General features: G+C 45.1%; 1 protein-coding gene across 2 annotated transcripts in view; it reads left to right on the forward strand.

Moving 5' to 3' along the window:
* The window catches only part of SH3YL1 (SH3 and SYLF domain containing 1), a 103,331-nt gene that overhangs the window by 47,194 nt on the left and 34,644 nt on the right, over positions 1 to 21,493 (forward strand). The window contains exons 7-10 of one of the 2 annotated variants that reach the window (XM_025188605.2): positions 874 to 1,036; positions 1,917 to 1,989; positions 3,122 to 3,178; positions 20,610 to 20,817. In XM_025188605.2, coding sequence (XP_025044390.1) covers positions 874 to 1,036; positions 1,917 to 1,989; positions 3,122 to 3,178; positions 20,610 to 20,815 — 499 coding nt within the window. In that variant the 3' untranslated portion in view covers positions 20,816 to 20,817. The remainder of the gene's footprint in view (positions 1 to 873; positions 1,037 to 1,916; positions 1,990 to 3,121; positions 3,179 to 20,609; positions 20,818 to 21,493) is intronic. The other variant, XM_006130966.4, reaches the window with a different exon arrangement.

Consider the following 21,493-nt stretch of genomic DNA (forward strand, 5'->3'; position numbering starts at 1 on the left):
GCGGCTCCCTGCCCCCACTGCCTGGTCCCGCTCCGGGTAACCGAAGTTCCTGCCTTCCTCCACTTCAGGGCAGCAGCCTCTCTCCTGGCTCTCTGTCCCCAGGTAATTGGCACTGCAGGCTGCCACCTGCCAGACTGCTTCTGCTCCCAGCTCCTCTCAACCTCTGCAGCTGGGGCTCTGGTCTAGCAATATCTGTAGTCCTGTCAGACCATGGATGTTGCTGGACCAAAGAGTCCTAGGCAAGAGAGGTTCAATCTGTACATGGTTAGAAACAAATAATGCATCCACTGAAATATTTAGCATATTTATAAAAATGGATACTGTTGAACATTACCGAGAATTCAGTGTCACTTCTTCCTCTAATATGAAAAGACACTTTAAATAAATAAAATCTGTAATCAAAATTGGGCAAGAAAATTTTAGCAAGTTTCCTATGGTTTGCCAAAGTTGTTGTGATCAGTGCTAAGAAGGACACTTTAAATTATGACAGTTTTCTGTGAAATCACTATTATTTTCTTGTTTAATGCTGACTATGAATTGAGAGGGTGATTCTGAAACTGACACCACTGTGCTTTTCATTAGAAAATGAGCTGGAACAAAAAAATCACTGGTGGAAATTTAAGCTAAAGTAAATAATAAAAGGAGAAAAAGTCTATTCCCCATACTTTATTGTTCTCTATTTTGAACATAAAACTACTTCTACCATTCCTTCATGGGTAATTAGCTTTAAAAAATCAAGTAAATGTTTATATATCATGTTGAAACTTCATAAATATTGTGCAGTCTTTGAAACTGTTTGCTAATCTAGAAATATAGATGAGATGATGCTGGGTTAAAGCAACTGATATACTTTTGTGATATATTTTTTGGTAGGTTTTATGGTCAAGAGATTCGAGCTAGTGCCATTTTATTTGGTGATGTACCTCGTCCTGCTCAATCAGATGATCTGTATGAAATTCTGGATTCCTTTACTGAAAAATATGAAAATGAGGAGCAGAAGAACAATGCAAGGAAAGCAGCATGGGAACAAAGAAAGGTTTGCACACATCTTTTCCATATTAGCTCTCTATTGCTAAATGCTTCCTCAATTAGACCTAATCCTAATATTGTTGTGTGGGCGGTACTCACATTGAAGTCATTGGATCTGTAGAGTGCTGATGAATGGGAGGATGAGGGGTCTTTTTTTGGATGTGTGTGTGACTGTATTTACTCTAGTCTATTTTTCAGTATTGCATGGTAACCTCTTCTATAGAAGAACCTTACTATTAACTTCCCAATCTAACAATATAATTGTTCATTACGTTGTTTCTGCGAAAGCCACCAGTTTAGAGGGACATATATGTATTTGACTCACTACCCTCAGAAAAGTTAATTCAAAATATGCTTTTCAGCTGCAGCTTGTTTTTTGAGAAAAATGTTAATTCTTAAGAATATTTGGAATAAGTTGGGGTTGTTAGTTGAGTTTATCTGCTCCTTCTGTTTCCAGTCTAAAATTACAACTCTTGGATTGGGCCATCATATTTAATCACTGAGAAGATATTGAGAATTATGGGAAAAGACATTGTCAATATATGGACAATATTATCTGTCTAGATGTAACAGTTGATGCTACTGAGAGAGAGATTACAATATAATTTATTTTCTTGTCTTCAAGTTAAAATATCAAGCAGTTCCATTTGTAGTTTAGGCATATTACTTCATGGTGAATTATTGTGCAACTATATCAAAATCAGTCCTTAGTTTTACCGTTTGAAATGTAAGTTTATCAAGAGGCAATTTCTGGTGGGTGGTTCTTAATTTCTTTTAGACTCTCTCTAGCTCTTCAGTTACACTAACCTTTATTTGCTAATGAAATGTGATTTCCCCCCCCCCCCCACACACACACCCTCCCCTACTTCTTAAATTATTGATTTTAGGCATCTGAGCCACCTGTTAAACCATCATCAAGGCCACAGTCACGTAAGCCACCAGTGTGTCCTGTACCAGGAGGTATGAAAATGTTTGATAACATGAAATTGTTGCTATCTGTCAGATAAAAGTATTAGAATTACTATGAGTATTGGGCTACATCTACACTGGCCCCTTCTTTGGAAGGGGCATGCTAATTTTTCCGGCTTGGGGAAAGTAGGAATAAGAGATCCTCCGGAAAAGGGCTTTATTCCGGAGGATCGCGCCAGTCTAGACGCTTTTTTCCGGCTTTTCCCCAAGCCGGAAAAAAAGCGGTGGCCATGTTTATTTAAATCCCGCGGGGGATATTTAAATCCCCCGTGGATTTCCCTATTCCCAAGTTCAAAATTAGCATGCCCCTTCCGAAGAAGGGGCCAGTGTAGACGTAGCCTTGATGTTTTTATACTATCCAACACCTTTTTCTTATGTGAGATGGTAATTCTCTATAACAGCTTGCTTTGTCAAAAAGTAGAAGTATTTTGAGAGAGATTCATGAAAGATAATGGGTGACACTTTTATGCTTAAGTTTTAATAAATATTCTTTTATCTAGTTTTTAAATACAACATAACATACTTACTAAAAAGACACAACAAAATGGTTGATTTTGTTTTTACTGCTTATTATAGATGACAGCTGAATATAGAAATTAGTGCCAGTTTTACAGTCATGAATGAAATAGCTCAGAAAAGATATTAAAATTAATTGACTAAACAATTGTCCACTGTATGTGATAGACTTTTTTTCCTATTAAAAAGGGATTGTATACCTTTAAAAACTACTGGATTTTAACAGGGAGTTAATCTCTTCTGGTCTGGGTCCATTGAGCTACTACTTCAATGTCCTCTTCAAATAGGTATATGGATCTTTCATAAGTATATCGCCTTAATTCCTACTCTCTAGTCTAGTCTTTCTTCTGCCACAGAGCAAGTAGGCTATGTGCTACTCTTGCTCATATTTTTTTCCTGCAACTCCTTTCCTATTTTTTTGGGGAAAGAGATGAATTGAGATTTCTATCTCTTAGTCCTGGTTCAATAAATAGCTATTTCTGCCATCCACCGCCACTTCTTGGCTAACTACAATAATTTTGTGGATCTTGAACATGTATTACAGAGTAGAAAACAAAGCAAATTGACCTGTTTTGGTATGTTATATAATTTACATTTTTTTCTGCAGATGTAAAAAATTCACAGAAACTTTATCCTGAGCTTCCCAATTGCCATGCTTCTGAAGGTAAGTACTACACTTTGAATTTATTTTAGAAATGCCACCTGGAATTGGTGAGACCTCATGGGGATATTTTGGAAAAATTACACTTTAAAAAATGTGTGCTTGTATCACTTTGTCATCTTTATTATTTAGACTCATCCTGTGCATTAAACAAATTAAGAATACCTTATGCATTTTTTTATGTTTTAGAAATGTTTTATAAACATCTTCCCTTATCTTGTTCCCTGACTATGCTCAGGCAGCAGGTGAATCTCACATTACTTTCTGTCTCCTTGTGGCCTAACATCTTACATTTGAAAAATCCTTTTTCCTATTTCAAATACATGTCCAGTCCAATAACTACACTATATTTGATGATACCACCTTAATGAGGTAAAAGAAACTACTTTGACATGACATAATCCTGTGTCCAAGTTTACCTATCTGTGCATAATGTAGTGTAAATCCTGCTTTAAATAAACAGGCATCCACAATGGTCAAATCTGATTAGCATCATAAGGATAGTTTGCCATTGCATTTACATCCTTTTACAGGATTATGCAGTGATTTGAGATTATAAATATGTTTTTTAGTATAACAAAGAGATCACTTGTTGACTGTACAAACCACAGCACTGTTCTGAAGTCAAAACAGAGGCCTGTCTCATTTTCATCCCTAACTTATTTATGATTCTGTGGCACCCAGCACCACTTATAGTTTATGGAGTTAGAACTGTGAGAGCTTAGCATCACAGACTATTAGAACTAATTCTGAAGCCCAGACAGTTCAGATTGTTCTACACCTGATACAACTCTATGGGCCAAGTGGTAAATTCACTTAGAGAAGGCTAAAGCCAAACGAGCTTTTGTTTCTTCAGGTATGTCTCACCCTTCCAATGGAAAAAGCAAGTTTGCGTTGATCCCCTAGAACCACAAATTGTTTTGCAAGTCAAAAAACTAATATTTTCCCCAAATAAATTGGATAGGCTTATTGAGCTATACGTTTCTTTCTTGTTCAACACTAAGGGTGCATCTAAACCAGTGTTTCCCAATTTTATTTGGCCATGGAACCCTTTTCAAAATTCAAGGAACCCCTAGGTTTGTCAAGCCCAAAAAAAAAAAAAAAAGAGAGGGAACTCACCAATGCATGAAAATCACATTCCTTCCCCAAGATCCCACCCCTTTGAGGCCCCATCCGCTCTGTTCCCCTCCTCTCCATCGCTTGCTATCCCCAGCCCTTACACACTCTCACTGGGTTGAAATAGGAGGTGCGGGCTCTGGGGTGGGAATGAAGGATTTGGGTGTGGGAAGGGGTGAGAAGTGCAAGCTCTGGGAGGGATTGGATGCAGGAGAAGGGGATTCTGGCTCGGGAGGGGGCTCCAGGCTGGGGAGTGTTGGGCTCAGGTGGAAGGTTGGGGTGCCGAGCAAGTCACAGGCTTGTTGATGTGAGGGTGCAGGAGTTTGGGTTGGATATGTGAGGGGCTCAGGGCAAGGAGGCTGAGTATGATGGGCTCAGGACACAGATTTGTGATGTGTGGATGGTGCAGGAGTGTTGTGGCAGAAGACTGAGGATGAGGGGATGCAGGAGTTTGGGGAAGTAAGAGGCTCAGGACGGGGTTCCAGAATTGGGGTCAGGTGGTGCAGGAGTGTTATGATGCTGCAGTGAGATGGGGGTTTGGTCCCAATTGGGGGCATGTTGGCCAGGCTTCATTTTTAAAAAAAAAATATTATGTCAAACTCAAAAGGTTTTAGCATCGTCTTTATTTATGAAAGGGGCAGGGAACCTGTTTTGAGTCAAGGATCACTGACCTACAGAAAAGTCAGTTGGGGCCACACAAACAAGATGCAAAAAAAACCCCTCCAAAACCCCCCAAGCCTCATTAATGTGGCCCCAACTGTGCTTGTGGGGACAGGGTGCTAGTGGGTGCTGGGGCTGGGGAGAGGGTGCTGCTGGATGACAGGATGCTGGCATAGGTGATGGGGTGCTGGGGCAGGATGTTGGGGTTACGGACATGGTCCTGCTGGGCACTGGGGTAGGTGGCAGGGTGCTAGGGCTGGGGACAGCGTGCTGCTGGGTGCTGGGGTGAGTGGCAGGGTAGTGGAGCTAGGGACAGGGTCCTGGAGTGGATGGCAAGGTGCTGCTGGGTGCTGGGGGGGGGGGCAGGGCACACGTGGGGGGTCTGGACAGGAGTAGCTGGGACCAGTACCTGGCAATTCTGCAGCACTTCTGGGTTCCAGGAAGTGTGCGACTGTACTTCCTCTCTCCAAACAGCTGGCGTGCACGCTGCCTGAACAGCAGGTGCTGTTGCACTCCAGCAACTTACTTCCACAATGCCATCCTGTGGGTGGGGGGGAGGGTGCGGGGAGTCCCAGGGCAGAGAGCACTGCCTGTACAGTCAAAGCTGCGCAGACCTGGGTCTCCTGACCTCCCTCTCCCCGCCCCCACTGTGCAGAAAGGCCGCAGAACTAAGTTACTGGGTGCCACAGCCCCAGCTGTTCAGGCAGCCCGTGCTGGCTCCTTTGGGGAGGGAGAAGTGCTTCCCTCCCCGCTGTGGGTCACGTGGGGTCACCCCTGTCCAGCACCCCTCTAGTGTGCCGGCTGGGAGCAACTGTTCCCCTCTGCCCCCGTCTCGCTATGCCTCTGCATTGCCAGGGAGGAAGGGGAAACAAGTGTGCTGCCTCTTTAAGAAGCTGGTTAGCCGGTGCTCTCTCTTTCAGAAGGGGCAGGGGAGTGCCAGCTCCTTGTGGAATCCCTACTTTTGCTCCGCAGAGTGCCAATTGGGAAACACTGGTCTAGATAGCACCCTTCTGTTGGAATAGCTACGCAAACTTCGTAGCTTATTCCGAGTCTAAATCAAAAGAGCTTATTTTGAAATTTGGCACTATCTAAATAGCGCCACATTTCAAAATAAGGCACTGTTCTGACAAATCCCTTAACCATTACAGTGACACCGGAATAGTGCACCCACTATTTTGGTAAATAGCAGGTGCTTTTGAAGATGCGGCATTGCTATTTTGGGGGTACTTCCAGCATCCCAAAATAGTAACACAGTCTAGATGAGGTCTAAGTTTTCTACACATAGTAATACTGACCAAGACTTACTATCAGATCCTAAACATTGGCACCACATAAATACATTGTGTCTCAGATACTCAGTGCTTAAAATTTAAAACTTTCACCAAAATGTTTTAATGTATTTTCAGTTTAAAAAATACAAATCAAAATAACCACAATGGTCCAGTTACGTTAAAAACATTGTGTTCATAATGTCCACTAAGTATGATTTAATTTAACCTAAGGTCCTGACAAAAGTATCGAAGTACTGATGTTTTTTCACATCCATGAATCATTAATAAATGAACAAGAATTACACAAAAATATAAAAAATGTTAAAATTTATAATACTTTAAAAAATTCATCTTCATTTTAAACATCCTTATTCATCTCTGTACTCAGCTTTCCTTTTAAGAAAATACAAACAATTACTTGCCAATTTCTTGTAGTAATACAAATTCTTGTTGGGGAAAAGCATTTAATTTAGGATTAGGGTCAGCAACCTTTCCGAAGTGGCATGCCAAGATTTAACCATCCTGCCATGGGCCATGCTGTTCTCCCAGGGGGGACGGGCTCTCCACCGTGCACCCTGTGTACTACCTTTGTCAATGCAAACCTTTCCACGGATTACCAGTTGCTAATGGAAACTCACTGTTAATTACATAATTACGCCAGAGCCATTTTGCTAGTGCTGTAGCTGGGGAGAACAGTTTTATTTAATTATTAAACAGATTAAGCGTTTTAACTTTCTCATGTTAGTTTATCAAATTTCATTTTAAATAAAGTAAAATATTATGTCCAATACAAAAGGTTTCAATGTCTTCTTTCTTTATGGCAGGGGTGGGGAACCTTTTTGGGTTGGGGACCTCACAAGTGATCCACAGAAAAATCAGTTGGGGACCACACAAGAGAGAAGCAAAAAAAAAAATCTCCTCCCAAAATCCCCAACCCTCACTGATGTGGCTTTCAGCTGAGACACCTCACTCTTCTGGCACTCCAGCCTCATGGGGTGAGGCGAAGGGGCAGGGAGGGTTCAGGGCTTTCCTTAGGCCAGATTTACTTTTCTGGGGTTCCAGAATTAGTGGATTTTTGTGGACCCCCTCAGGCTCTGGAGTGGGAACAAAAATGAGGGGTTCAATGTGTGGGACAGGGCTGCCAGCGAGTGGGATAGGGATGCAGGATCTGTGTGAGAGGTGGGATGCAGGATGGGGTGAGAAGGGCAGGGTCTAGAAGGGAGTTTGGTGGCAGAAGAGGGTGTGGGGTAGGGGTACAAGAGGGAGTTTGAGGGTGAGAGAAGATTGGGAGAGTAACACAGGAAGGATGAGAATGCAGCCAAATAGCTAGTTAGGGAGGGAGGCAAAGAAGTGGAGAGTAAAGGAAGGAGCAACTTCTGCAAAGTAAAATTGTATCTTCCCCCCCCCCCCCCCCCCCACCCCTCACATCTTCTCTCTGCTCCATCCTCGCTCTCCTCAACCCCATGACCCCCCCCCAGCCTGATCCCCCTGCATTGCCCTATGCCCCTTAGTGAAACCCCTGCCCTCTCCCATCCTGCTCCTGCATCCTCCATCACACCCTCTCCTGCTCACACTGTGCCCCCAGAACCCTCACTGGTAGGTCAGCAATTCTGGGACGGGGAGAGGCAGCAGGGTGTGGGGAGGCAGAGTCTCTTTCATGCCCGGCCCAGCCCTTTGCCTGCAGGCTGCGGCTCCAGGGCTGAGGCAGGCAGAGCCCAGGGCTGCCCAGGGCTGGCTCCAGCCTAGCCGGGTATAGCAGGACACTGGGGAAGGGGCTTCCTAGTCCTGCACACAGCCCGTGGGGATTAGCACGGTGCAGCACCTGTGACTTGCCAGCTGAACAGGCCCAGCCCCACCCTCTCCTGTGTGTGCCTCTCCCGTCCCAACAGTTGCTTTGGCCTGAAACTGTGTGGCTGAGGCGGTAGCTGCAGCACGAGCTTCCCCGTGTGTGTGAGAGGAGCGGGGCTGAACTCCCTCCCCACGTGCCAGTGAAGGTCAGCTCACATGCTGCTTGTGGCATACCTGCCAGGGGTTGACAACCCCTGATACAGGCAATAGGTCATCGAGTCCAGTCCAGGGCCAAGCACGGTTTCATCCCTGATAGATGTCTGTCAAACCTGCTCTTGAATATCTCCAGAGATGGAGATTCCACAACCCCGTTCCCTCCAGGAATTTAACCACCCAGGCAGTTGGGAATTTTTTCCTAATGTCCAAAGTAAACCTTACTTGCTGCTGTTTAACCCCATTGCTTCTTATCCAATCCTCAGAGGTCAAGGAGAACAATTTTTCTCCCTCCTCCTTGTAACACCCTTTCAGATGCTTGAAAACTACAATCATGATCTGAGGAAGTGGGTCTGGCCCACGAAAGCTCATCATCTAATAAACCATCTTGTTAGTCTTTAAAGTGCTACATTGTCCTGCATTTTGCTTTAATTCCCTCTCAGTCTTCTTTTTTCTAAACTGAACAGGCCCAATTCTTTCAGTCTTCCCTCTTGGTTTCATTTACAAGTTTGACACCTTGAATACAGGTTTAAACAAAGACCTGACCTGGATGAGCCGCTACATTACCATAGATAATCTGACAATTTTTTCTCCATTTTTTCCTGTTATCTTTCCCTTCCCATCCCCTCTCTTTCTCTGTTTATTTGGACCCTGGACTCCTTAACTCCATTTATCTGAAGAAGTGGGTTGTGTGCACGAAACTCATGGTACCATCTACATTTTGTGTTAGTCTCTAAGGTGCTGCAGGACTATTCACTCTTTTTTAAATTTCCTCATACATCATGTTTTCTAGACCTTTTATCATTTTTGTTGCTCTTCTTGGGTCCTTCTCCAGTTTCTCCACATCTTTCTTGAAATGTTGTGCTCAGAACTGGACACACTACTCCAACTGAGGCCTAATCAGCCTAACCTAATAACATGGTTTCAACATTTAACATAAATCTCTTCTATTGCCAGTGCAGAAAACTACAATAATTTGAAGGTAATGCATAGAAGTAGAAATAGAACAAATCCTCTGGAAGCTATGATTTTGATTTTATGATACTATAATAAACATTGCTGCAGGAATACTGCATCTTGGCATATAACTATAGTACTTCCAGTGTCATAAGTAGGAATGAATTAATCCTCCTCCCCAAAGAGGAGGGGGAGAATGATAAAACTAACAGACGGGTTGAAACATTCTATACTTCTATTATGTTACATTAAAGAAGAATTAAATTTGTGTTTGAGGCATTTTTAATTATCTGCTATGGTGACCTTCTGAGTTATCTTGTTGAGTAAAGTAATATAACCTGTTTCAAGTCCAAGACAGACTATTAAATTTAAAACCTGCATCTCTAAACTGATATTATGATATTTGATTCATATGCAAGCAGAGCAGACTAAGTTTTTTATACAGTTCAGTTCTGTAAAGAGTAATTTAGATTAATACACTAAAATGTAAATGGTGTAAAGAAAATGTAAAAGATTTTAAAGAAATAGAAAAGTGCCTATTTCATGAAACTCTTGTAAATCTCTAGAAATTATCACACCTCTGAAATTTTTTAAAAAAAATCACAGCAGTATAATTATTTATTCAGTAGGTTGAGATTATCAAAGGAATCTCTTGGATTTGACCATCCAACTCCCTTAAGATTCTTTTAAATTCCCTGTTCTAGCTAATACCATTGTGTTTGGCAGAAACCAGTTGTCTCAAAAGAAGTCGCTGATTTTAATCTGACTTTTCAAAAAGAAGCTTTGAGTTGCTACTTTTTAGGTTTTTTTAAATAAAATTCTTCTCGGAAAATGTTCAATAATATGTGGTCTGTATGTCTTCCTTCTTGTTTGATAGCTTTCAAAAGAACTTACACCTCTTCTCACATAATGTAACATGTCTTACCCTACCAGGTAGGTGGGAAACAAAAATGGTCAATTACAACTCATATGATGTGTCCATTAACTTCCCCATTAGCCTTTTTACATTTTGGAAGTATGCCACATGATATGGGAAGCTGGGTGTTTCTGATTCAATTCCTCAAATGTTAACATCCCATTCAGATCAAATGGAACAAGGCAGAGCCATAGTGGCCTCGTTTTGGCTCTGACTGTTTTAACCTTCCAAATCATACTATGACAGATCTCCAAGTAGCTGTCTTATCACAAACCAGCTCTACAAGCCAGATCCACAAGGAAGGCTTTGGAATTACAGTTCATCCACAAATTCAGTTCACATGCTAATGGACTCAATAGTGATGAAGGTTGGTTAGGACATTACCAATTTAACAACCATTGTAGGTCCTAACAGCTCTCTGAGTACAGGCAGACCCCGACTTACGCGGATCCAACTTACGTCGGATCCGCACTTACGAACGGTGCTTTCTCGCTCCGGAGGTCGAGGTGGCGGATTGCTGCCTGCGAGCTCCGGGGCGAGAGAGCCCCGTTGGTAAGCTGCTCCTGGTGCCCCTGGTCTGATGGGGACCGTCTCCAGCAGACCAGGGGCACCAGGACTGAAGCCGCAGCGGCCAGAGCAAAGCGTCAGAAGCGCGGGAACCCGCCGCTGCTGCGGCTTCAGTCCCCCGTGCCCCTGGTCTGCTGGAGACGGTCCCCAGCAGACCACAGGCACCGGGAGCGAAGCCGCAGCAGCGGCGGGTTCCCGCGCTTCTGAGGCTTTGCAAGAGCAAAGCCTCAGAGGCGCGGCACCCCGCTGCCGCTGCGGCTCTACTCCCCGTGTCCCTGGTCTGCTGGGGGGGGGGGGGGGGCGCAGCTAGTGTGCCCCCCCCCCCCAGCAGACCAGGCTTTTGTTGTGGACCCTGGGGCAGAGCAGCTGGGGCGCTGCCGATTGGTCCTGCAGCGCCGCTCTGGTCACTACTGGACCAACCCGGCAGCACCCCAGCTGCTCTGCCCCAGGTTCTGATTCAGCCGCTGCTGGTCAGTTTCAGCAGTGGCTGAATCAGGACGCCTGGGGCAGAGCACCTAGGGTTCTGCTGGGTTGGTCCAGTAGCGCCAAGGAGCGAGGAGCAGTGCTACTGGAGCAACCCAGCAGCACTCCAGCTGCTCTGCCCCAGGTGTCCCCAAGTCAGCCGCTGCTGAAACTGACCAGCGCTGACTACAGGAAGCCCGAGGCAGAGTTGCTCTGCCCCAGGCTTCCTGGAATCAGCCGCTGATCAGTTTCAGCAGCAGCTGACTTGGGGACACTTGGGGTTCTTAAGTTGAATCTGTATGTAAGTCAGAACTGGCGGTCAGTTTCAGCAGCGGCTGAATCTGGACGCCAGTTCCGACTTACATACAGATTCAACTTAAGTGCAAACCTACAGTCCCTATCTTGTACGTAACCCGGGGACTGCCTGTAGTATCCTTCCTGATATGGAAATCTGTCTATTGACTTTGAGTTTTATCTGCTTAGGTTTAAGTACCCATTCTCCAGATACTAACGGTACGTCTAGACTACATGCCTCTGTTGTCAGAGGCATGTAGATTAGGCTACCAGACATAGAAAAATTTACATGGCTGCCGCGCTGAGCCGACAAACAGCTGATCAGCTATCTAGTCTAGACGTACCCTTACTGATGCTCTGTCTCCCACCCTCCTCCCTTATTCTTCTCCCCTAACCCCCGCTTCCCCTCTCCTATTTATTTCAAGTGTTCACATCCCAAACTCATAACTCCGGTCATCTGAAGAAGTGGGCTGTGCCCACAAAAGCTCATGATACCATCCACATGTTTTGTTAGTCTATAAAGTGCTACCAGACCATTTGTTGTTGTTGTTTTTTTAATGATTCTCAAAGTTAAGGATTTTGACTGTAGGACTGGGTAATGTAAATGACACATTGTAGTTTGTATCTTGAAAATATAAAGCAAAAATGAAAGGTGGCTTTCTGATTGATTCTCCTGTAAGTGCCCAGGGAGACTCTTGCTTCTGGTGAAGTCTGAAAATGTAGTTTTCATATGACAGTATAGAAGGTGTTGTGACTAAGAATAGTATCACTTTCAGCTGTCCTTTGTGCATAAATGATTTATGTAGTTGACCTTTTGTTTTCAGTTTCTCATTTCTGAAAATGAATACAATTAATGACTCATTTTGCCTTCTCTGTCTTAATTTGCCATTTTTCACATTTATAAGACACTTATGGACATGAAGATCATATAATAATACCATAGGGTAAAGCTACTATTTAAAAATTCTATGATTTTGCATTTGTCAAAGTTCCCTTAACTTAGAAACTTTAAAAAAAATTTTTTTAAAGAATTAGCAGAAATTGAAAACAAAGACATTGTGCACCTCCTCCAAAAAGCCAGAACAAAGTCAAACTTGTGCTAGTGGAAAGATATTTAAGAAATCCAAACACATACCACTGTTTTGGCTAGAAGCCATTCACAATTAAATAGTAAAAACAAGTAATCCTGTCGCACCTTAGGCTATATCTACACTGTTAGTCCATGTCTTAAGAGAAAGCCTGTTATATAGAAATATAATGGGCTCCCTATTCCAACGGCCCGGTAAATCTCATTGCACGAAGGTTAAGGGGTGTTTCAGAATAGCGCCTTATTCTGAAGTCACCTCAAAATAAGCTATGCAATTTGTGTATCTTATTTCAAGGTAAGAGTGGTGTGTAGATGCACTCTTAGAGACTAACAAATATATAGGATCATAAGCTTTTGTGGGTAATTAGATGAGTTGGTGTGGAAATAACAGAATCCAAGGTGTGCAAGAACTACAGAACAATTGCCTTAATGAGTCATCTAGGCAAGGTGCTGATGATGACAGAAAGATTGAGATTACATATAGAAGAACATCTAGTGGATGAGCAAATGGGATTCAGGAAAGATAGAAGTACCATACAGCAGATATTGGCACTAAGATATGGAATGGATAGCAGACTGATATGGTTGTTCAAGGATATCTACCATAATGCGGCGGCAACAGTGAGAATGTGCGGAGAGTTGGAAAGTTGGTTTAGAACGAGTAGAGGTACGAGATAAGGAGATCTGATATCGAGTATCTTCTTTACAAACCTAGAGAGAGTGATGGACAAGATCAAGGAAGAGGTAGAAGGGATATCGGTGCATGGGATGAGAATTAACAACTTGAGGTTCATGGATGATATAGTTATTGAGGAAGATGAAGAGAAGTTAGCGAGAAAGGTGCAGGTACTAAATTAGGAAGGCAAGCTGTATGGACTGATTATGAATATGGATAAAATGAAGACAATGGTATTTGGAGATAAGGAAATAGCAAGGAAAATCAGTGTAGATGGGATCAAACTAGAGAATGTAGAGAAGTTCACGTATTTGGGGAGCAACCAGACGTATGATCTAGACTGTAAGAAGGAAATAGCAACTAGAATAGCAAAAGCAAGAATGAGTTTGAAGGCGATGGACAAGATCTGAAAAAGTAAAGCAATTAGCTTAGGAACGAAACTGAGTGTCTTGAAAACGTGTGTTTAGCAGCATGTTGTACGGATGTGAAACATGGATGATAATGAAAGAATTGAAGAGAAGTATATTAGTGTTAGAGAAAAGTTGTTATAGAAAGATCCTCAGAATAGGATGGATACAGAACGTTACCAATGAGGAATTATATAGGAAGATACAACCGAAAGAGAACCAACTTCAGAAGCTTATACAACGGAAGTTACAGCTATTCGGGCATATCTGCAGAATGAACGATGAGCAAAAAGTTAAGACCCTGGTATTCAGCATAATGGATGGTCCAAACAGGAGAGGCAGACCCCACAGAGAATGGGTAGATGATATGGTAGATTGGTGCGGAGCTATTCTACAGAAACTAAACCACTCTGCATTGGACAAGGAAAGATGGAAGGAAATAGTGAGGGGAGGCATCAGACATCAACGGGTGCTGAGCCCATGGTGGTTGATGATGATGAAGGTGTTTAAATAGAACAGCAGAAGCAGTTACCTGTCAATTGTAGAACCCACGTAAATTAAGCTAATTAAGTAGGCTGGGTGTGTTGCATAGCTTTTTATGTGAAAAATATGAACGTCACAGGCAGAGGAAATTGGCTTCATAGTATGCTAACCACTTCTTCTTCGAGTGGTCCCCTTGGGTGCTCCACTCTTGGTATTGGGCTCGTCCCAGCGTCACTGGTCGGAGGTTTTCAGTAGCAGTTGTCAGCCGGACCATGCGTGTGGTCCGGCTCCTGTCAGTTCCTTTCAACCGTCCTTGGTTGCTGGCGGAGCTTCCCTGTTCTCCTCAGTGAAGCTCAGCTTCTGTGTTTAAAAAAAAAAGTTATAGTTAGTTTCATGTTAGGGTAATAGTTAGTTGTTAGTATTTAGTTGTTAGTTATCTAGTTAAAAACAAAAACTTGAAATTGACATGCCTGGCTCCTCAGGCTTTAAAAAGTGTTCCTGTTGCTGGGAGACTATGCCGGCATCGGACGGGCATGTGGCTTGTATCAGCTGCCTGGGGGAAGCTCACATCCCTCACAAATGTAAGCACTGCCTAAAACTGATGTCCAGGGCGCAGAGAGAGAAATGTTGTTTTTGTTTGACAAAGCACTGTAGCCTTCAAGCGGCATTCCGCCGCTGGCTGCAATCATTATGGGAGCACAAAAGAGAGGTACTTCATTCTTCAGGCCATCTTCAGCAAAGAGAGTGAGAGCATCTCCCACTCATTCTCTACCTGCTGCACCATCCACAAGGGTCAGCAGAGCGGATGAGCCAGGCATGTCGGGATTCACTCCTGCTGCCCCAGAACAACTACCGGGGCTGCGGCGAAGAAATCAGCCACCCCCGCACTGAGAGCAAATGCCATGTCAGCATGGAAGGCGGCATTAGCACCGGCACCAAAAGCCGCAGGGAAAGTCGGCTTGGCTCCACCAGCCAAGCTGGTGGCATCAGAGGTGATATAGGCACCGGTACTGAGAGCCACATGCGGGCATGGCTCGGCACCACCAGCATAGCTGGCAGCACCAGAGGCTCAGCAAGCATCAGCGCCAGCACCGAGAGCCTTGCACAGAGACAGCTTGGCACCGCCAGCACGGCTGGCGGCACCAAAGGTGCAGCAAACACCGGCGCCGGCACTGAGAGCTGCGCATACAGATGGCTTGGCACCGCCAGCACAACTGGCGGCACCGGAGATGTGGCAAGCGCCAGAGGTGCTCCAGGCACCAGAGGCATCGGCACCGAGGAGAACAGCTACCCTAGAGGCACCTTATCTGCCGGCAGAGCACAACGGGAAACCACGGCAATCTCCAGCACTGATGTTTCATGACAATGGAGAGCGTGCCAAGTGGGACAGTGGCTTGGCTGCGGCACCGAGAAAAGCCGCTTGTAAAATGACCATGCGCCTGTCATCTCTCTCCCCATCTCCAACTTTCTCCCCAGCACCGTCTCCTTCACATCCTTGGCACTATTCCACCAGGCATGGGGTTGGACACTACTTGGGTGTCTTACTCACTGTGGCTCAGCCCTAGACATCGGAGACACCACATGTCGCCTTATCACAGATAATCTCCATCATCGGCAAGGTGCTCACCTTGTTTGCCATGTTCACCAAGGCATTCTCCTGCACAATTTATTCTAGACATCATAGCAGCATTACATCGTCCAGACAGTCCTCCCCAGCGTATTCTGACCATTACCATGATCGATGCCACAGATCACACAGCTACTACAGGTCCCACTCCTATACTTGACCTGCATGCTGCTGCCACTCCCCAGACTATCAGCACGTTCCAGCAGGATCACACACACAGCAGAAGGAATATCTTTCCACACCACCTTCAATCAGTCCTCAGGTACAACCACAACAGTCTGATCCCGAAGAAGGACAGATATCTGAAGCTGAGGATCAGTCTGAGCGGATGTCACCAACAGACCAGTCTTCAGCATCTCCCGATGAGGTGGTCTTCCCTGAGGATATGTCCCCTCCAGACGACCTGAAACAGTTTCAGGAACTGTTCAAACGAGTTGCTAAATCTCAGGATGTACAGCTAGCAGAGGTGTAGACCAAGCAGCATCGCCTACTGAAAAATCTCCATCCACAACAACATTCAAAAATTGCTCTTCCAATCGATGAGGCAATCATGGAGGGCTGCAGACGAAATATGGCAGTCACTAGCCTCTACAGCCCCGACAAGCAAACAGGTTGACAAAGTTTTTTTTTTTTTTTTCTTCCCCAGCCAAGGGCTTCGAGTTTCTCTTTAATCATCCGCAACCTAATTCCTTGGTTGTGGATTCAGCTCAATAAAGGTCAAAGACACCGCAATTCAGAACCATTGATGCAGACAAAGAGGCAAAGAAACTCGATACCTTCGGCAGGAAGGCCTACTCCTCTACCACCCTACTTCTCCACATAGCGAATTATGCTGCCCTACTTTCCAATCATAATTTTGATAATTATTCGAAATTAACTGAACTGGCTCAATCTTCCAGATTTCAAGAAGCCGATCTTAGTCAGTGGTACACAAAGGTTATACTACATCTAGGGCAGGACTTCAAATCACTATGGATGTCAGACACAGCAGCACGCTCCATGGCCACAGCCATTTCCATGCACAGAGCAACCTGGCTAGCCAAAGCAGGAGTCCCCAAAGAGCTGCAAGGCAAGGTGGAGGACCTTCCGTTTGACAAGCAAAAACTGTTTGTGGAGAAAACAGATGAAGTCCTCCACTCTGGGAAAGATTCCCATACAACCTTATGCACTTTGAGGATGTACACCACTCCGTTTAGGCGCAAGCGGTATTATCCATACCAGAGGAGATACGACCACCAGTATCAGAGGCAACAACAGTGCCCATATGAACAGACACATCCAAGACAGTGACCCCAGCGCAGATGACCTCAACCTGTGCGAGCAGCTAAGCCATCATCCGTGAAGCAGCATGTTTGACTCCTCGGTCGAGGGCATGCAGACATCTCACATCGTTGCAAACCAACATCATGTTCTTCCCTTGTTCCACTATTGATTGCGGTCCTTTTACCATCAGTAGGCTACAATAACATCTGATGGATGAGTTTTGGAACTGGTGACATCCGGATTCACAATTCCACTCACTTCCGTTCCTCCTACTATCCCCCCCCCCAACCCGTCCCTTTTCAGGGACCCATTTCATGAGGAACTCTTACGGCAGGAAGCCCACCGTCTTCTCTTCATTGGGGCAATAGAGTTTTCTGGATCAGTTCAGAGGACGGGGGTTTTACTCCCATTGCTACTTAACTCAAAAGAAGTTGGAAGGATAGAGACCCATTCTAGATCTGCGAGGACTGAATCGTTACGTCCGGAAACAGAGGTTCAGGATGGTGATGATAGCTTCAATTTTGCCATCGCTCAACAATGGGGATTGGTTTGCAGCCCTCGACCTGCAAGATGCTTATTTCTGTATTGCCATACATCCAGCACACAGGCGATTCCTTCGTTTCACAATAGGAAGCGATCACTTCCAATATCACATTCTACTCTTTGGTCTAGCAGCCTCTCCAAGGGTTTTTCCGAAAATGCTTGCAGTTGTGGCGGCACATCTCCATCAGATGAACGTCGTGGTATTCCCTTACCTGAACGATTGCCTCATGAAGGGCAGAACGCGGCAGGAGGCAGCATGCATGGTTGACTGTTCAAACTTTCAACTCCCTGGGCCTTATCAATGAAAAAAAAGTCCACTTTGGATCCTATTCAAAACACAAAGTTCATAGATGCCACACTCGACTCCATTACTGCGAGAGCGTACTTACCTGTGGAAAGATTTCACGCAATACATGACCTTGTGACCATGCTCAACAATGCTCCCATGGTGTCAGTACACACTTGCATGAAGTTGATGGGCCATATGGCTGCTACCACTTTTGTAGTTCTTCATGCCCGGCTACATTTTCGATGCCTCCAACATTGGCTAGCATCCATATACATACCTTCAAGACACAGCATCCAAAAGATAGTCACGCCTCCAGCCTACGTCTGCAAGTCCCTCACATGATGGAGGAAGCCTCACAACCTCATGGCAGGAGTTCCATTCCATTGGCTGCAACCTTCCTACCAAATAACCACAGACACTTCCCTCATTGGTTGGGGCACACACATGAATGGCGGGAAAGTACCAGGCAAATGGTCAGTCTCCGAAAGACTTCTCCACATAAACCTCTTAGAGCTGAGAGCTATTTTTCAGGCATGCAAACACTTCCGCACCCATATCTTAGGCATGCTGGTCAGGGTGTTGACAGACAACATTGCCACAATGTATTATATCAACCGGCAAGGAGAGGCAAGATCATGTTCCCCATGTGCAGAAGCAGTCAGTCTATGGAATTTCTGCATCCAAAACAACATCACCATCACAGCGTCATACTTACCTGGCTCCAGCAATACAATCGCAGACTCTGTCACCAATTCCCACTGGATCATGAGTGGGAAATACGAGCGGACATCCTTCGCCAAATTTTCCACAGATGGGGAACTCCTCTCATAGATCTATTTGCCACTTCACACAACAGGAAATGCCGATTTTTCTGCTCTAGGGCAGGAAACAAGAAAGGATCGCTGGGGGATGCACTGTTAATCAGCTGGAAGGGATCACTACTTTATGCATTCCCTCCAACAGTACTTGTTCCCAGAACACTAGAGAAAATAAACACCTAATTGGCATGGATAATATTACTGGCCCCAGCGTGGGCGAGACAGCCACGGTATCCATTCCTCCACAGGATATTGGTGAAACCACTTTACACACTTCCCACCTATCAAATCTCCTATCACAGAATCAAGGTTCTCTCCTTCATCCCAAGCCAGGAACTCTACCTAACAGCCTGGTTCCTGATTGGCTCAAAACAAGTGAGCACGTCTGTTCAGAGCAAATGGAGGCAATCCTTCTGCACAGTAGGAAATTATCTATCTGAAAGACTTGCGTTGCGAAGTGGACTAGATACGCACGGTGGTGTTGCGACAATCAGGCTAACCCCGAAGCATCTTCACTCCATTGAATCCTTGATTACGTTGTCCATTTGCAAGGTTCCGGTCTGTCAATCTCGTCTGTAAAAGTACACATGGCAGCGATTAGTGCTTTTCATCACCCTATAGAAGGATTCTCCATGTTCTCCTACCCAACTACTAAAAGGTTCCTAAAAGGGCTGACAAACTTTCACCTCCCCATGGCGACCGCTTACCCCTTTGTGGAACCTAGATTTGGTACTCAATACCATGATGTATCCTCCATTTGAGACATTAGCAACTACAGTAAAACTCCATTGGTGGATCCAATGCTCCAATGCCCCAGGCTTCCTGGAATCAGCCGCTGGTCACTTTCAGCAGCGGCTGAATCTGGGACGTCTGGGGAAGAGCAGCTGGGATGCTGCTGGGTTGGTCCCGTAGCGCTGCTCCTCGGTGCTGCGGGACCAACCCGGCAGTGCCCCAGGTGTCCCCGATTCAGCTGCTGCTGAAACTGACCAGCAAACTGACCAGCAGCGGCTGAATTGGGGACGCTTGGGGCAGAGCCGGACTATCAGAAGGGGGGGCTATGAGGGGTCTGGGGTGGCATCCCCCCACCCCACCCCAGACCGCTCATAGCCCCCCTTCCAATAGTCAGGCATATCTGATAATCCGGCACCCCCTGGGTCCTAAAGGTGTCAGATTATCGCAAGTTTGCTGTATAATTTTTCAAATGTTAACAATGAAGGTAGTCTTCCTATTAGTGATTACATCGGCACACAGTTAGTGAGTTGGCGGCACCGATGGCAAATCCACCGTTGAGTGTTCACTAAAGAGTCAGTCACACTACATTTGCATCCGACATTTATTCCGAAAGTATGTTCTTTGTTCCATCTTAGTGAACCCATAGTATGACCATCTTTTTATACTAAACCTCACTCATCAGGGGGAAGCCTTATTACGCACCCTGGATATGTGCTGAGCACTCTCCTTCTATATCAGTAGAACTCGGGACTGGTCTGGCGCAAGACGGACAGATTACTAGTGTCGATAGCACAACGATCCAAAGGTGCTTTCCAGCCAGTGTATTGCGAAACTCATAGGCACGTGTATTACCACCTGTCATGCTACCCGAAATAGATCTCTTCTCTCACAACCAAAAGCTCATTCCACGAGGGTGATAGCTACATCTACAGCCTTTGCCCGTGGAGTGTCCCTGGAAGATATCTGCCGGACGGCCACGTGGTCATCAAATACTACCTTCATGTGACACTATGCAATTGTGCAATGTTTAGCCAAAGACTCGGCTGTGGCCTCTGCAGTATTATCAATGGTGGACAAACATTAAGTCCGGAGCACTGTCTGGGTACTGCTCTATAGTCACCAGGAGTGGAGCACCCACGGGGACCACTCGAAGACGAAGTTACTCACCTTCGTGCAGTAATGATGTTTCTTCAATATGTGTCCACATGGGTGCTCCACATCCCACCCTCCTCCCTGTTCTGGAATTTGTTTCTTTCTTGTTGCAGACAACCGAGCGGTGAGAGGAACTGATGGGAGCTGGATCACACAATCAAAGGCGCAAAAGCCTCAAGACGCTGACCGTGCACGCGCGGTCCAGCTGACAACTGCTACTGAAAACCTCCGACCAGTGACTCTGGGACGAGCCCGACACCAAGAGTGGAGCCCAACACCAAGAGGGAACACATCTCGAAGAAACATTGTTGCTGCATGAAGGTTAGTAACTTCGTCATGTCTTTATTCAAGCCTAGATTGGTAGTCTAATTTGTAAATGAATTCCAGTTCAGAAATCTCTCTCTCTAACTGAATGGTGAAATTCCTTTGTAGAATAATAGCTACTTTTAAATCCATGATTAAGTGTCCAGGTAGGTTAAAAAATGTTCCTGTACAGATTTGTGTTACCATTCATGATATCTGATTTGTGTCCATTTATTCTTTGTTGCAGAGACTGCCCGGTTTGGCCAATTTATATGGCAGAGGGGCATTGCTAGCACTAGATGGCATATATCACATTAAAGGATGTGCAGTTGTATGAGTCCCTGATAGCGTGGCTGACGTGGTTAGGTTTTGTGATGGTGTCTCCTATATAGATATATGGACAGAGTTGGCAACAGGATTTGTTGCAAGTGGTAGGTTCTGGGTGAGTGTATATGAGGTGTGGTATGTGACTGCTGGTTAAGTATTTACTTCAGGTTGTGGGGGCTGTCTCTAGGTGAGGATTGGCCTGTCCTTCAAGGACCATGAAGAGTGAGAGTGTCTTCCAGGAATGGGTGTAGATTGTCAATGGTGTGTTGGAGGGGTTTAAGCTGGGGGCAATAGGTGATGACCACAGGTGTTTTGTTATTTTCCTTGTTGATCTTGTCTTGAAATAGGTGACTTCTGGGCACTAGTC

Source organism: Pelodiscus sinensis, chromosome 3 (genome assembly GCF_049634645.1).
Source record: "Pelodiscus sinensis isolate JC-2024 chromosome 3, ASM4963464v1, whole genome shotgun sequence".
NCBI lineage: Eukaryota > Metazoa > Chordata > Testudines > Trionychidae > Pelodiscus > Pelodiscus sinensis.